Raw genomic sequence first — 13,802 nt, 5'->3', positions numbered from 1 at the left:
CAGAAGCTACAATACTACAATAGAGTACTAATATAAGTGCTGAATCGTGGGTTCAGAAACTGAGGGCCAGAATTGAAATAAAAAATCTACTGATTTTCACGAATTTTTCTAGAGAAAATCTACTAGTATTTTTTTACGAGTCGTGGCAACACAGCGGAGAACATGGCAGCCCGTGCTCGTTGTTCTCCGAACTGTGGGGTTAGAAACTGGGGTTGAGTCACATCTGCGGGACTATTTCTTTAGTCGCGGAGGCAACCGGCTGTTGTGCTTCGGTCATCTGGCCAGGGCCTTTCCTGCCTTAAGTTGTACCCAACTACAGTAAAACCTCGTTAATTCAAATTTCACGGGACCGAAAAAAATGTCCAAATTAACCAAATGTCGAATTATCCAGGGTATCCAGAAAACAATAAGCAAATACTTACTCCGTCAACATGCTTTTATTTAGTGAATGAATGAGCAAATACTGCACTTATTTTGCACAAAAGCAGTGCGGAAGCTGCAATTCTCGTCATCACGTGAGTCATTGGCTCTTGCAGTGGCAATCGAGGCCTTGCAACTTCATTCACAGCTCGGCTGTGGCGTGTGAATTCATTTGCAACACCCTTTGCACTACCACACGCACATCCCGATTATGTTGTCGCCAGTGAGCTGATCGCCAAAAGATAGTCCGTCCATCGCGATGTAGCCGGTGCTCTTCATTCTCGTCAGCTTTGCATTGAGTCAAAATAAAACGACTGTCAACAGCAACCACTGCGGAGGAAACCGCGGCCGCTATCAACGTGATTACGAACGGAGACATTGCGGTGCTGAAGGCACGTGGCCGACACACGCACCTAGTCAGAACGAAACTATCATTCGCTGCAACATCTGCGGACGAAACCACAGTCGCTCTCGATGCTATTATGGATGGCGACTACGCAGTTTTTCTAGGCACGCGGGCGATGCGCGTACCAAGTAAAAACGCATCTACTGTTTGCTGTAACCGCTGCAGAAGAAACCGCTGCAGAAGAAACCGCGATCGCTATGACGCGATCATGGATGGCGACTATGCAATTATGAAATCCTGCGGCCAACGCGGTGTTATGCGAGGCAGTAAACGCGAGAATAAAAAGTACAGAGACACGAAGCGTTCTGGCGTTGTATTCACATACGATTACCTCTGATGACTATGGCGATGCGGACCATACGGACCCCGCCGCTTTGTTTCGGTTGGACGCTAGCGCCGTTTTTACTCTCTTGCGTCACACATTTGCGGTGTTCCTCGCTCGCCAAACTCCGATAGTTGTGTCCGGATTAACCGATGTGTGGCCAAATACGTCCGAGTTAACGAGAGTTTGATTGCACTGAATAATGCATACACCAGCCGGGACTAGAGGACGAGTTCGAGTTGTCCGATTTTCCGAATTAACGAGGGTCAAATAAACGTGGTTTTACTAGGCCTTGGTTGCCGCGGTGGTGGTTGCGGCTGCAAGGGTATTTGCGTGCGAGAGCACAGGTTCAAGGCGGCGAGATAGTTGGAGGTGGCTTCGATTAATGCCGCTTCGAACCTGCGGACACGGCAAAAAGTCTGGAAAATCGAGCGGCGAAGGGTCTTTGCACCCGAAATTTCTGACGTTCTTATACATTGACTCTATGGGGTGCATCGCAGTGCCGCAAAGTCGTCCCAATTATCAGGCATGTCCGAAAAATCGGGTGTACGGAAAATCAGTCTTTGGCTGAATTGCGGAGAAGCTGCTGAGGCAGGCGGCGGTTACTATTCTCGATCACGCGCGCTGCACGCCTTTTCTTGTTTAAATACGATGCAGTGGCTGGAAAACGTACAGCTTAGACCGCTTATAACGCAACTGCTCATAGTGCACAACTGGCTACAACTCGGCCTTTTCCGACTCCCGTTTACTCTCCCATAGAACTCCATGTATACACATACTCGCTTACAGTGCAGCCTTGCAAGGCAAAATACCGGTTATAATGCAGCTTCCGCGGGAAAATCCCACCGACAAGCGCGGTAACAAGCACGCTTCTCAATGAGGTGTGCCCGGCGATGGGAGAGGAGAGCAACAAGGGCAATGTGGAGGAGGAGCATGAGAAGCAAAATTAATGAATGAACAAACGAAAAAAAAAAAGAAACACAAAAGGCAGCAGCACGATGCGAGAGCGCAGTGATTGCCTAGGTGACAGAGGAGCCTTTGCTCGAGTGCTTATCAGCGGTGCACTTTGCACTGAACGCGGCTTCAGTTTCTGTGAGCCTGTCGCGATGCGTGTCGTCACGAAGTGCAGATAATGTGCGTGCGGCCTTGACTGATGTCGATTTAAGCAGTGTTTAGCAAACTTAGTTTGGAGCTACTATTAGGCTTTATGTGCACTTGTGAGCTTTCGCCGTTCGTACCAGTGAGCGTGCGTACAAACTTCGGAGGCATTTGTTGCCACGGCTGATCGCCCAAAAAACCAAACTCCACTTCGTATGCTTTGCTGTCAGTTCAGCCCGTGGGCATGATCGCATGCGTAGTCTCTGTGTAATCGTCTACGGGTACGAACATATCAAGGGCAAGTTACCTGCGACGGCATGCCACCTCAACGCCACCACTGGTTAGGCCTAACCAGTGCACCTCGTCGACGACTGAAGTTGTGGTTGGTTGCTGACTTTTTTCCCGCGAAGCAGTGATTTTTAAACGTGCTCCAAAGTTTCGCGATCGTCAAAGGCGAACGAAAAAAAATGACCGCCCGCTATCGATGGTTTGAAACGCCGCTTCCGAGACCTTCCGCGCCGCTCATGGACACACTGCGCCATCGAACGTGAAAGAGGAGAAACTATATTTTTGTTTTCTAAGCAGTTCGCTTTTTTTCCTGCCAGGTGGTGATATTTAAACGCGCTTCAAGGTTTCGCGTTCGTCAAAGCAGAACGCAAAGATGTCCGGCTCTGAAAACGGCACGCACGCTTCGGGAGATTGCAGATATCGCGATTCTGCTGCCTCTGCCGCTGATCTTATCGATACATCGAATAGCAGCGAGTCGGAGGACACTGACTTTTCATCGGACTTCAAGTCTGAAAGTGATGACGATGGAAACCAGCCCGGAACATCGGCGGCCGCAGACCTGCACACCCAACTGTAGTGCTTGCAGTTAAATTTTTGTAGCGGAATTACCTGTTCAATGAAAAATATAGATTTTTTCGAAGATCGTGCCTAATAGACAGCAATACATTTTTTACATCTCATAATTTTCGTAACATTTTTGTCTTAGTAGATACAAGCACATCTTTACAAATTTTGTTCAATTTTATCACACAATCTTGATTGTAACAATTTATCTTTTTATGACATACATCTCGTTAATAACGCTTTTATGCGTGAAAAGTGCATTCATTTTGCTTTCTGATTATGTAGTTCATTAAATATCGCGTGCAGTAGTTCCTTCAGAAAGAAAATCTGCCATAGCATACAAAAAACACCTATTTTCTCCATGGTAGGGAAAGAGTTAAAAGCCCTATGCAACCTGTAAACGCCTACCCATCACTTCCTTCGTTCCTGTCCAGTTCTATGTTGCACTGTTACACAAGATGAGGCTAAACCAACTTGCCCAAATGTCAGTTCTCTTAAACCTTCATCCTTAGCACAGTCCCGTTACAATACCTAGTGATTGAATTATGCCTAAAAATAAATCCCCTCTAGACATGCAGACCAGCTGGCAACAGCAGCTGTCTTGTAAACAGCTTTTAGGACACATGAATTGTGCGACAGAGTTCCACACATTCTATGCATACACCTGAAATACTTTTCCCCAGACTGTGACAACACGAGAAGATGAGTATGTTTCACGGCTACTCTTCCTCTACTGCAGTCATCTGTTTACGCTTTGTTCAACTACGCATTAAGTGCAGATACTAGTTGCATAATAGTGGTTGCCGACCTTGTCAGCAAAGATCATGATGCCGTAGTCAGTCTTCCCACGAAGCGCTCGGCCCACACACTGCGCAGCGTGCCGCATGGCATCGAAGGTGAGAAAGTCGTTCTCCCGGATCTGGAATTGGTCCCGCAGAAACTCCAGCCGGGCCTAGCAAAGAAAAAGTGGTGAGGCGTCGTTACACTCTTCACCGTCAAGGCCAGTGTATCGCCACAGCTGTAAGATGTCTCAAGTCAAAACGTTCTCCAATCACACCAACAACCATGGCCCATCTTTCACACTTTCAAGTTTCCTGAATTTATCTCTCCGTCTGAGTGCTAGCCCAAGAACTATCATGCGTTATGCTTGTAACAAGCAAAATGACGGCCAGTGAACATGATCCTAAAATTATGACTCCATTACAATTAAAACTTGATTTAACGAAACCTGATTTTATGAACTTCCCAATCTAACGAAGAAATTTCCATTCACCAGCAGGTACCCATAGGGTTCAATACTGTCACCAACCCAAATAACAAAACTAATGGCTGTTATGCTTATAACAAGCAAAATGACGGCCAGTGAGCATGATCGTAAAATTATGACTCCATTAGAGTTAAACTTGATCTAAGAAACACGATTTTATGAACTTCCCAATCTAACGAAGAATTTTCCATTCACCAGCAAGTACCAATAGGGTTCACTGGTGTCACCAACCCAAGTTAATAAAACTAATGGCCACAAACCCGATTTAACGAAGTTTTTCCGGAAACAAATGAGTTTAAAAAGCAGTTATTTTTTTCTAATTTTGCCACAGAAGGGCTTCTTTTCAAGCATGTGCTCTAATGCTATGGCGTTAAAACATCTACGTGCCCTAGTCAGTCTTTGCCCCCACGTCTTTGCATATCATCAGCCTGTCATAGCTTCATGTGACTGTCTACCTGGCCTGCATCGCACGTTGCACAAGTAATTCGGGCCCCCCTCGCGGACTTTTCACATGCGCAGGCATGGTTTGCGGCAAATACAATGCCAGGGTAGCGTTGCTACGTTACAATTTGAGATTTTGAAGGACTGAAAAATCCCTTTCTTGATTTTACGAACTTCCCGATTTAACGAAATAATTCGAGCGTGGTCATCACTTCGTTAAATCTAGTTTCAATTGTATTCATGTGACTTTCGTTTATGTATGCTTACCAACAAGGTTTGACCCACTATAGCTTCTCTAGGAGTTTGTGTATTTCTTTTATTGACTGCTGAAACACAGAAATCCCACTTGAACAAAGTTCTCAATGTATATAACATGATCTTCAGCTAAAGATGTTTCTCTATTGGCGAGATTTAACTGTGTCTTACATCTAGCTGTGGCACCACTGGCTTTAAAAGGATTTCGTACACACATACCCGAAGAATCCTGCTCTGCGTGTAGACAAAAGGGATGCCGAACATGAGCACTGCCCTGCCAAGGTGGTGGTCTGCAAAAGAGAGCAAGTTCTCAGACACACCTCAGTGAGGTCCAACAAGGGGCGGAAACCAACCAGTCAAGAGCACTCACCAAAGTCAACACCTTCGGACACCTTGCCTCGAGCTACAGAAAGGAGCACGGCTCCCCTTCCATTCTCGCAGGCCTGCACCAAAGCAGAAGATTTCAGGCTCACCGCTGCAAACACTGCTGCTCACTTGCAACATTCTCCAACTATGAAGGTCCAACTTCAAGGGTGGAGCTTCTTCTACACATGCCTTACCTTGCTAAGTAGTTGAGCTGTTCAGCGTTGCATGGCTCATTAAAGTCAGTGCTCGTTACAACAGACCGCAATAATCCAGTGGGAAACATCCGTTATACAGTTAAACATCAATATAGTGACTTTGATGCAAATAAGTAGTCGCTGCTGGATTTTTCTTCGATGGAAGGGGCCATGCAAAATTCTCCAAATTATTGGGCAATTGTAAAAAGCAAACTTGAATCAGAAAAAAGATTCATTTCATTGAATTTGAGAAACGGCAACGAAAGATATGGTTTCATGCCATATTGACAAAGTCTTCACATCGACAGTACGAAGCAAAGCCAGGCGTGCTTTCATGTTGACTCCACCCCGGCGGCTGATAGTGTCAGTGATAGTGCAATTGCGGGTAACTGATACAGTCAACGTCCCATTTTTCAGACTCCCTAGGGGCCGCAAAAACATCCGAAAAAACGGGCAGTCTGGAAAAATTGAGTGCATGCCTTTTAATGCCCCCAAGTGCTCAAATCACCACAGGAAGGTCTAAATTAGCTCTGAAGGCCTGCCAGTACACTTATTAGGCATATTGGTGCTCCTAATGTGAAAGCAAGTGGCGGGTGCACGCATGTATAAGGAATACATACGATGTCCCATGACAATTGCCTCTTCCAACTCTTAATATGCTTCACCACAATACTTCGCGTATGCTTCACTGCGTAACATTGCTGTAGTGAGGCGCAGCTAACTTTTGGGAACCGACATTATGCAACGCGCCGTGCTTTCCGAGCTTCCAAGACAATGGCGAGGATTAGAAAGGCGGAGTCAGTTATTGATAACAGCAGTGAATTGTTTCAATGAAAGAAAACGGCACCGAACAGAAAGAAGCTTGGTAGCGAACGTCGAAGTAGCTAGGCCTAGCTTTGCCACGGTGGTGGCTACGGCTGCCAGCGAATCTGCGTGCGAGAGTGCCGGTTCGAAGAGGTGAGATAACCAAAATGCATGCGGTGGTGGCTACTATTAATGCCGTTTCGGACTTGCGGTGATGGCAAAAAGTCCGGAAAATCAGACGGTGAAGGTTTGTTGCGTCCGAAATTTCAGACGTTTTTATACCTTGACTCTGGGGTACGTGGCGGTGCCGCAAGGCATCCGAATTATTGAGCATGTCCGAAAAATCAGGCATCCAGAAAATCACTCGTTGACTGTATTCAACTTGAGAAAGACATGGAAATGGGCACGTCATCCAATGCACAGAGCAGGTAGCCTGTTGTCTATGAAGAGCAACAGAATACGTGCCAACAGAATGAAAATGCAGTTTACAGAAACAACGGATTAGGTCTTGCAGTGGACATGGAAGGCTGATGATGATGTGATGACGATAAATGCAACCCCACACTTAATCAAGAGAGGAATCCCTGCGACTGAGAAAATAGAAAGAAAAGCAAGCAGGAGCCCTGTGAAACTGTGAGATAAGGGATACCAGCAACGGCGAGAGTAGAGGGGTTTTCATGCGCAGATAGAAAGTGGAGAGCATCAGTGCCAAAACTGTTCACTGCCAGAAAAATAAAGAAAGGAAATATCGCATCATAGGCAATTGCTCCCACTTGGCATTCTATGCGAACTTAATTTAAATATCAGGCAAGCTTGCACTCGGCCGCGCAAAGCTTAGGCACAGCGAAGCTTACTGGCTGCTACTGCTAGGTATGAAATTGGTTGCTGCTAGGTCTTAACTTGGTTTAACTTAACTACGCAAGTAGGAAGGTATTTTCGAGCAATCACTTTCGGGGGTACCTTCCCTTTCGCATGACTAGCGCTGGACGCGTGGGCGCCTATGAGCGACGGCGCTCCTGGCATGCCACAAATGCAGGCAGGCTAACCAAGCTTGGTACAGTGCCAAGAACGCTGCTGCTTGCGGACACCGAACGCGTTGGCAACATTTTGCGTGACTAGCGCTGGACGCGTCGGCGCCTACAAGCGACAGCGTTCCTGGCATGCCACAAACGCAGGCAGGTTGGCAAGGTTGGCACCAAGGTTGGCACAGTGCCAAGAACGCTGCTGCTTGCCGACGCCGAACGCGTTGGAGGCTAGCCGCTCGATATCAATCAGCCAGCTTCACTGTGTCTAGAGCTTTGCGCTGCCTAGTGCAAGCTTCCGCCTTTTTTTTTTTTTTTCTCCTGGCTCAGCGCGCCACGGAGAGAAGAGAAGCAGGGGTCGGGAAGGCAGGGAGCTGGCGAGGAGTCTCCTCCTTCGGGTTGCCATGGCTACCACGGCTACGCACCACAAATTACGGCTAGCTTAAACAGCTTTGCTGTTAAAAAATTCAAGTGACTGGACAGACAATGGTCATCAGGCACATAACACCACAAACAAACACACACACGTTAAGTACCTTGACATAGTTTGCCAGTGCAAGCGCCGTCTCAGCTGAATCGGGCGTCTCGAGGAAAAGCAGCTTGCGGCGCTGCAGCTGGTCGAGGACACCCTGCTCGTACCAGGCGGCCACCACCGACTCAAGGTACACGTACGAGGTGAAGAAGCACACCATGCCGTCCGGCACACACGACGCCAGCTCCACCAGCAGAGCCCCATAGTTGCGCACCACCGACACCTCATCGCGTGTCTCGAAGCGTGAGCTCAGGGCCACCTGGTCGCTGCCCTTGCTCACAATCTGCGTAGTCATTGAATGGCACTTGAGTGAAGCGTACTGCACCATCATCCACATCCTGTGGAAAAAGCACTGCGCTTATTACCATTATGAAAGGCGTTGCCGAGAGATTTCTTTGAGCAGGAGAGCCCAGGATTTTCGCAGGTGCTATCACAAAAAAAAGGGGGGTGGCAGCTTTGCCCAAAGGGTGAGGCACTGTCAACAATAGCAAGGTTTATAGTCGCACTTAAGACTATTTCGTTTGGGACCTCTATTGTGGGATTTAGCCAAAAGGATGTTTGCTCTACAGTCCAGGAATTTCTTATGGAGTCCCACCGAATGCCCTGTTAAATTTCTATGTTTTCCTTTTTAATGCGATCAGCATTCTTAGGTTGCTTCATGCACTTTTTGAGGGTTGTCAGAGGATGTTTTCCCGCCAACTTGGGTACACTGGACATGAGCTGTTCAGTGAAACTCTTTGATGCCAACTTCGAGCACTGGGTATGTGCCACTTTGTCTGTACGGCTCTTCAATGAACCTGACGTCGATTTGGGCCGTTGGGTATCTGCGACTAGGTGTGTGCCGCCCTTCAATGAATCTCTTTGAGACCAACTTGGGTAGCTGAGCGTGGGTCACTGCGTAAGTGGCGCACTTCAATGGCATCGGTTAACACGTTTCACGCCAACTTGTGTTACTGGGTATGTGCCAGTGCCAGCGAACCACTTTCAGCTTAACTTGGGCCACCGAGTATGTGAAACTAGGTATGTGCTACAAGGTATGTGCCACCCTTCAGTGACCACCTTTTATGCCGACTTCTGTCCCTAGCTATGAGTAACTAAGTATGTGTCTTTGTTCAATGAACCTCTTTGATGCAAACTTGGATCACTGGATGTGGGCCATTTGGGTATGTGCCACTCTTCAGTGACAAAAAAAAAAAAAAAATCATTTGAATTACTCCGGTCCTGGGTGGAGTCAAGTGTGTGTCATATATACCGTATTTACTCAAATATAGCGCGCACTTTTTTTCCGATGAAACTGGTCCGAAAATCGCGTGTGCGTTACAATCGAGTACGACCCTAAACCTGCGTTACCATATCGCCATCGGCATTCCAAATGGCCGCCTCATACGCGCTTCGAGCCTAGCTGCCGTAGCTTTCTCCATGTGCTGTAGTACGTGTGCTTAGGCATTAATCTACCCTCTGTCTTCCCGTTTTCTGCATTTTCTCTATCAGCACGAAGTGCAGAGTTCATTGTGATGCTGCATTTTAAAAGAAAAGTGATCATGTGAGCGGATACGGAGAGAAATTGGGCCGTGTCACGGGAGTTCGGAGAATCCGAAACCTGCACGCGGGACTGGCGCAAACAAGAGAGGATTTTCGCCAGCAAAGCAATGCGGAAGGGTTTCAGGGGCCCGAAGTAAGACGTATTCTGCGACGATCCACTTCGGCGATACGATCGCCTCGGCCCTATCTTGGAAGCGATCCGAGACGGGGAGTCCGCACGCACTGTGTTTTTGCCGCTTACCGTTCGCGTTGAAGCGAGAGCTGTGCTAGCACAGAGGTCAATTCGCTCACCGTTGCTGCCGCTCTTCGTCACTCCAGTGTTTAAACAGCGAGTTTCCGCTATTTCCGCGGTCATCGAGCGAGATGTGTTCATGTTTGCTTGTGCGCACCTGACACGATGCTTGTTAATTTAGTTAGTTAGCAAATGTTTATAAGTTTATACGGCTGATAAAAGTACTATCCTTACTTCGTATAGCTGTCTACTAATTTGCTATCGCAATCGATGCTTTGCCTTTAGGGCGAAACTGCAACATTTTTCTTTTTAATTCATCGCAACTTTAGTTCATTGGGAGTAAATGTTTTTTTTTTTTTTTCATAATGAGAGAAAGCTTTATTTCTGTATGAAAGCATGAGGTGCACGGTAGTGTAAAGTTATTTTTTCTGTCTTTTGGTCACGGAAAACGGGTGCGCTTTACAATCGAGGGCGCGTTAGAATCGAGTAAATACAGTATTCAGGCAATCTTGTTTGAATATATATTCACACGTGCTTCATGCGGGGACTTCACTGCTTCAGCACTAGCTGGCTTAGCATGTCTGGTGGCGAGTGCGAGAGAACAGCCCGAATGCGTACACGCCTCATACGTGACGCATTTAGGCGGCTGCAATATGGTGTGTCGATGCATTGCTTCAATGATAATCGCACTAACATCAACATTCATCGCGAGATGGGTGCTGCCGGATCTTTTTTTTGTGTGTGTGTGTTATTAATGATTATCGAATGTTCCAACTGCTTTCATTTCAACATGTAATTTCACCTTTAACAGCCCTTACTCTATAGCAGTACTGAATGTTTATTTGTGTTTAGAAATTTAATTAATCCACCCATTTCTCGGGTAATCCTCAATAGTCGGTATGAGCCACGACTTAGGTGGGCAACAACAACGATGGAGTCGAAGCATGGAAGGCTACAGGGTACTGCAGCACCACCGTAATCGTAACACCAGTCACAAGCACAGCAAAAATGGCGTCAATTCGAACCAGAACCTCTTCCAACTAGATGCCTGAAATGTCGCTTGCTTTCCCATAAAAGCCATCCTGCCGTGTGTTGTGAGGAGGCGCTGCACGCTCGCCACCAACCTGCCCAGAGTGGCGTGACCACCGCGCGGGCAGCGGTAGCCATGGCCTCCGAGATTGCGGGCGCTGGCAGGCCATCCATTTGAGTGGCTTTTTACACGCGGTACCCGCAAGAGGCGCCGGCCACTGGCACCAAACCGGCACGAAAGGAAGAGAGAACAGGAGAGGAAACAACAGCACACTCATGGCTCATGCTCCAGGCATTAGTTGAAGGAGGTGTTGATTCGAACAAAAAACAAGTTTTGACTTCGGTCGACTTCTCTATTAATTGTATTGAGATTTAAAGGCAAAAATTGCCAACATATTGCTAAAAACTGCAGGATTTAGAATACTTCTTTAAAAATAGTAAATTTTTGCCATTATTCGAATGTAACACCAGGGTCCAGTAAAAGCAACAAAAATAACGAAAAAGCTTGCGTTACAATCGAGTAAATACGGTACAGCCAGTAACAGCCAGAAATTAGTTTTTTTTTTCTATTTTGCACAGCAAATGATTGTATGCTCACCAGAGGGCATATGCTTGGTCGTGCCAAGGTTATGCTGAGTGAAGCAGAGACGACGGGCCGAAAGTCAAGAATCTTTGGGTACATCTCCACAGGGGACAGCGTCTGCAAGACAATGAAATTTCAGCCTGTTGCTATACCTTTAAAGTGAATATACGGTAGCAGCTACTGCAGCAATCTGTCAGTAATTTCCATGACTAACATCCCTGATCAGGCGTGCAATTAGTGCCACTCTGAGCAAGTGTTGTTCCGAGGCTGGAACGTTGGAAAAAACAATGTTGAAAGCATTGACAGTGTCACTGCCCACAGCAACAACAATGCCACAAAGTTTTTTACTCTGAAGATCAAAGGCAGTTGCAGACATTCTCTCTTTATTACTGTGCTCCACGCAAAGCCGTCTGCCACGGCACCATACAAACCGCACCCTCCAGTCCGAATCCCCACCATCTCGTGCAGCAACCTCACTACACGCGAAGTCCACTGGTGCTGCCACTCCCTCCTCACATTACACAGTATCTCACACAATTCACAGCGCCCGATATATCAGCACAACTTGGGTGGACAACAACAACGATGGAGTCGAAGCATGGAAGGCTGCAGGGTACTGCAGCAGCGTAATTGTAACACCAGTCACAAGCACAGCAAAAATGGCACAGCAAATGTACAGAAAAAAATGTTCAGACGACGTGCGCTACTCTGGCGCCATCTCGTAGCCATCGTCACCACACTGTACGCTTTGCGCGGTACTATGCTTTTCTTCTCACGCTTTTGCCATACCCTCCTCCTCCGCTTTCCACCTCATTTTTCTGCTGCACCCTCCTCTTGCATTTTTCCTCCTCGCGCTCTCTTTGCTCTCGCTGCTTTTTCCATCCCCCACTGTACTCCGCATTCGCTCTTTCATCCGCTGCACTCGTTCGCTCGGTTACAAGGACGACACCGATGCCGACGCTCGCTGCAGGAACGGGCAACCTAAGAGCTGCGCTCTACCATATATTGCGCAAATCTTGTACGTGACACTGCATCGTTTCGCTTGTGACATCCCTTGTAGAATTCATGGCCACGGAGGTGGATAATCCCCTCTAAACCAGTCACGGAGGCTGAAAGGTGAGAAGCCTTTTGGAGAGCAGCTCGTGAAAGGATGCAGGTTTACTGTGCACGCCAAGCATGCTTACTTCCAATTTAATACATAATCTTTAACTCTTTCCGTACTGCGCCCAAGGGGCATCGTTAGCCCGCTATCGATGGTTTTAAATACTGCTTTCGAGACCTCCTGAGCCGCTCACGGACACCCTGCACTGTCCGACATGAAGGAACTATATTTTTGTTTTCTAAGCAGTTTGCACTTTTGCCACATGGCGGTGAATTTTAAATACGCTCCAAAGTTTCGCGACTGTCAAAGCAGAATGTAAAAATGTCCGGCTCTGGAAGCGGTGCGCACGCTTCGCGAGATAGCAGATCTCACAATTCCGCTGCCTCTGCAGCTGATCTTATCGATGCATCGAGCAGCAGCGAGTCGGAGGAGAAAGATTTTTCGTCGGACTATGAGTCTGAAAGCGACGACGATGCAAACAAGCCCCAAACATCAGCAAGCATAGCCGGGCACGCACAAATGTAGTACTTGCAGTTAAATTTTTTAGTGCGATACCTGTTCAATGAAAAATTTTGATTTTTTTCGGAGCTAATGCCTATTACACGACAATACATTTTTTATATATCATAATTTTCGTTACATATTTTTCTTAGTAGATACAAGCGTGTCTTTACAAACATTGTTTAATTTTATCCTACAATCTTTATTTTGCCAATTTATATCTTTTTTATGACATATATCTCGTCAATAAAACTTTTATGCGTGAAAAGTGCATTCGTTCTGCTTTTTGTTAATGTATTACATAATATATTGAGTGCAGTAGTTCCTTCAGAAAAAAAATCTGCTGTATGTAACCTACAAAAAACACTTATTTTCCCCATGCAGGGTTCGTACAGGTTTCCAAGGCAAAAACAAGGATATTCCAGGACTTTCCAGGACCTGTCACAGGTTTTTCAAGGACTCAAAGTGGCATCCAAAGTAGGATTTTGTTACATTTACCAAAAATGACGTTTTATTGCACTTACAAAAAATAAATGTATATCACAATTATAATAAAATGTCTAGCCTTGATAACTTATCAAGATCACAACCCAAAATAAATGCTTACAACAGCAGCTGAGATTTCTTCAATATAGACTGGGTAAAGTCCACCAAAAATATTCAAACCATTCAGCATAGGGTTATTGTACTAAAATAAAAAGAAATAAATGTATATCCCAATGATGTTAATAATGTCTAGCCTTGATCACTTTGCAAGTTCCCAACAATACCGAAAAAAAAAGTTCACAAAACATAATGAATGCTCCCAACAGCCACTCTGACTTCTCCAGTATT

At 46.4% G+C, this 13,802-nt stretch overlaps 3 protein-coding genes across 4 annotated transcripts in view; 1 reads left to right on the top strand and 2 right to left on the bottom strand.

The window, feature by feature from the left end:
• Positions 1-13,802, bottom strand: part of LOC119458432 (sorting nexin-6) — a 160,894-nt gene that overhangs the window by 33,350 nt on the left and 113,742 nt on the right. The window lies entirely within an intron of this gene.
• Positions 1-13,802, top strand: part of LOC119458434 (ADP-ribosylation factor-like protein 2) — a 139,045-nt gene that overhangs the window by 59,813 nt on the left and 65,430 nt on the right. The window lies entirely within an intron of this gene.
• Positions 1-13,802, bottom strand: part of LOC119458437 (general transcription and DNA repair factor IIH helicase subunit XPD-like) — a 185,702-nt gene that overhangs the window by 122,852 nt on the left and 49,048 nt on the right. Inside the window, exons 16-20 of one of the 2 annotated variants that reach the window (XM_037720273.2) lie at positions 11,381-11,482; positions 7,984-8,262; positions 5,432-5,504; positions 5,281-5,351; positions 3,907-4,050 (exon numbers count right to left, since the gene is read on the bottom strand). The exons of the other annotated variant lie outside the window; for it this stretch is intronic. Of the exons in view, the coding sequence (XP_037576201.1) occupies positions 3,907-4,050; positions 5,281-5,351; positions 5,432-5,504; positions 7,984-8,262; positions 11,381-11,482 (669 nt within the window). The remainder of the gene's footprint in view (positions 1-3,906; positions 4,051-5,280; positions 5,352-5,431; positions 5,505-7,983; positions 8,263-11,380; positions 11,483-13,802) is intronic. 2 annotated transcript variants of the gene reach the window in all.

This window comes from Dermacentor silvarum, chromosome 7 (assembly GCF_013339745.2).
Source record: "Dermacentor silvarum isolate Dsil-2018 chromosome 7, BIME_Dsil_1.4, whole genome shotgun sequence".
In the NCBI taxonomy this organism is placed as follows: Eukaryota; Metazoa; Arthropoda; class Arachnida; order Ixodida; family Ixodidae; genus Dermacentor; species Dermacentor silvarum.
This window is presented reverse-complemented; position numbering and strand designations above follow the sequence as displayed.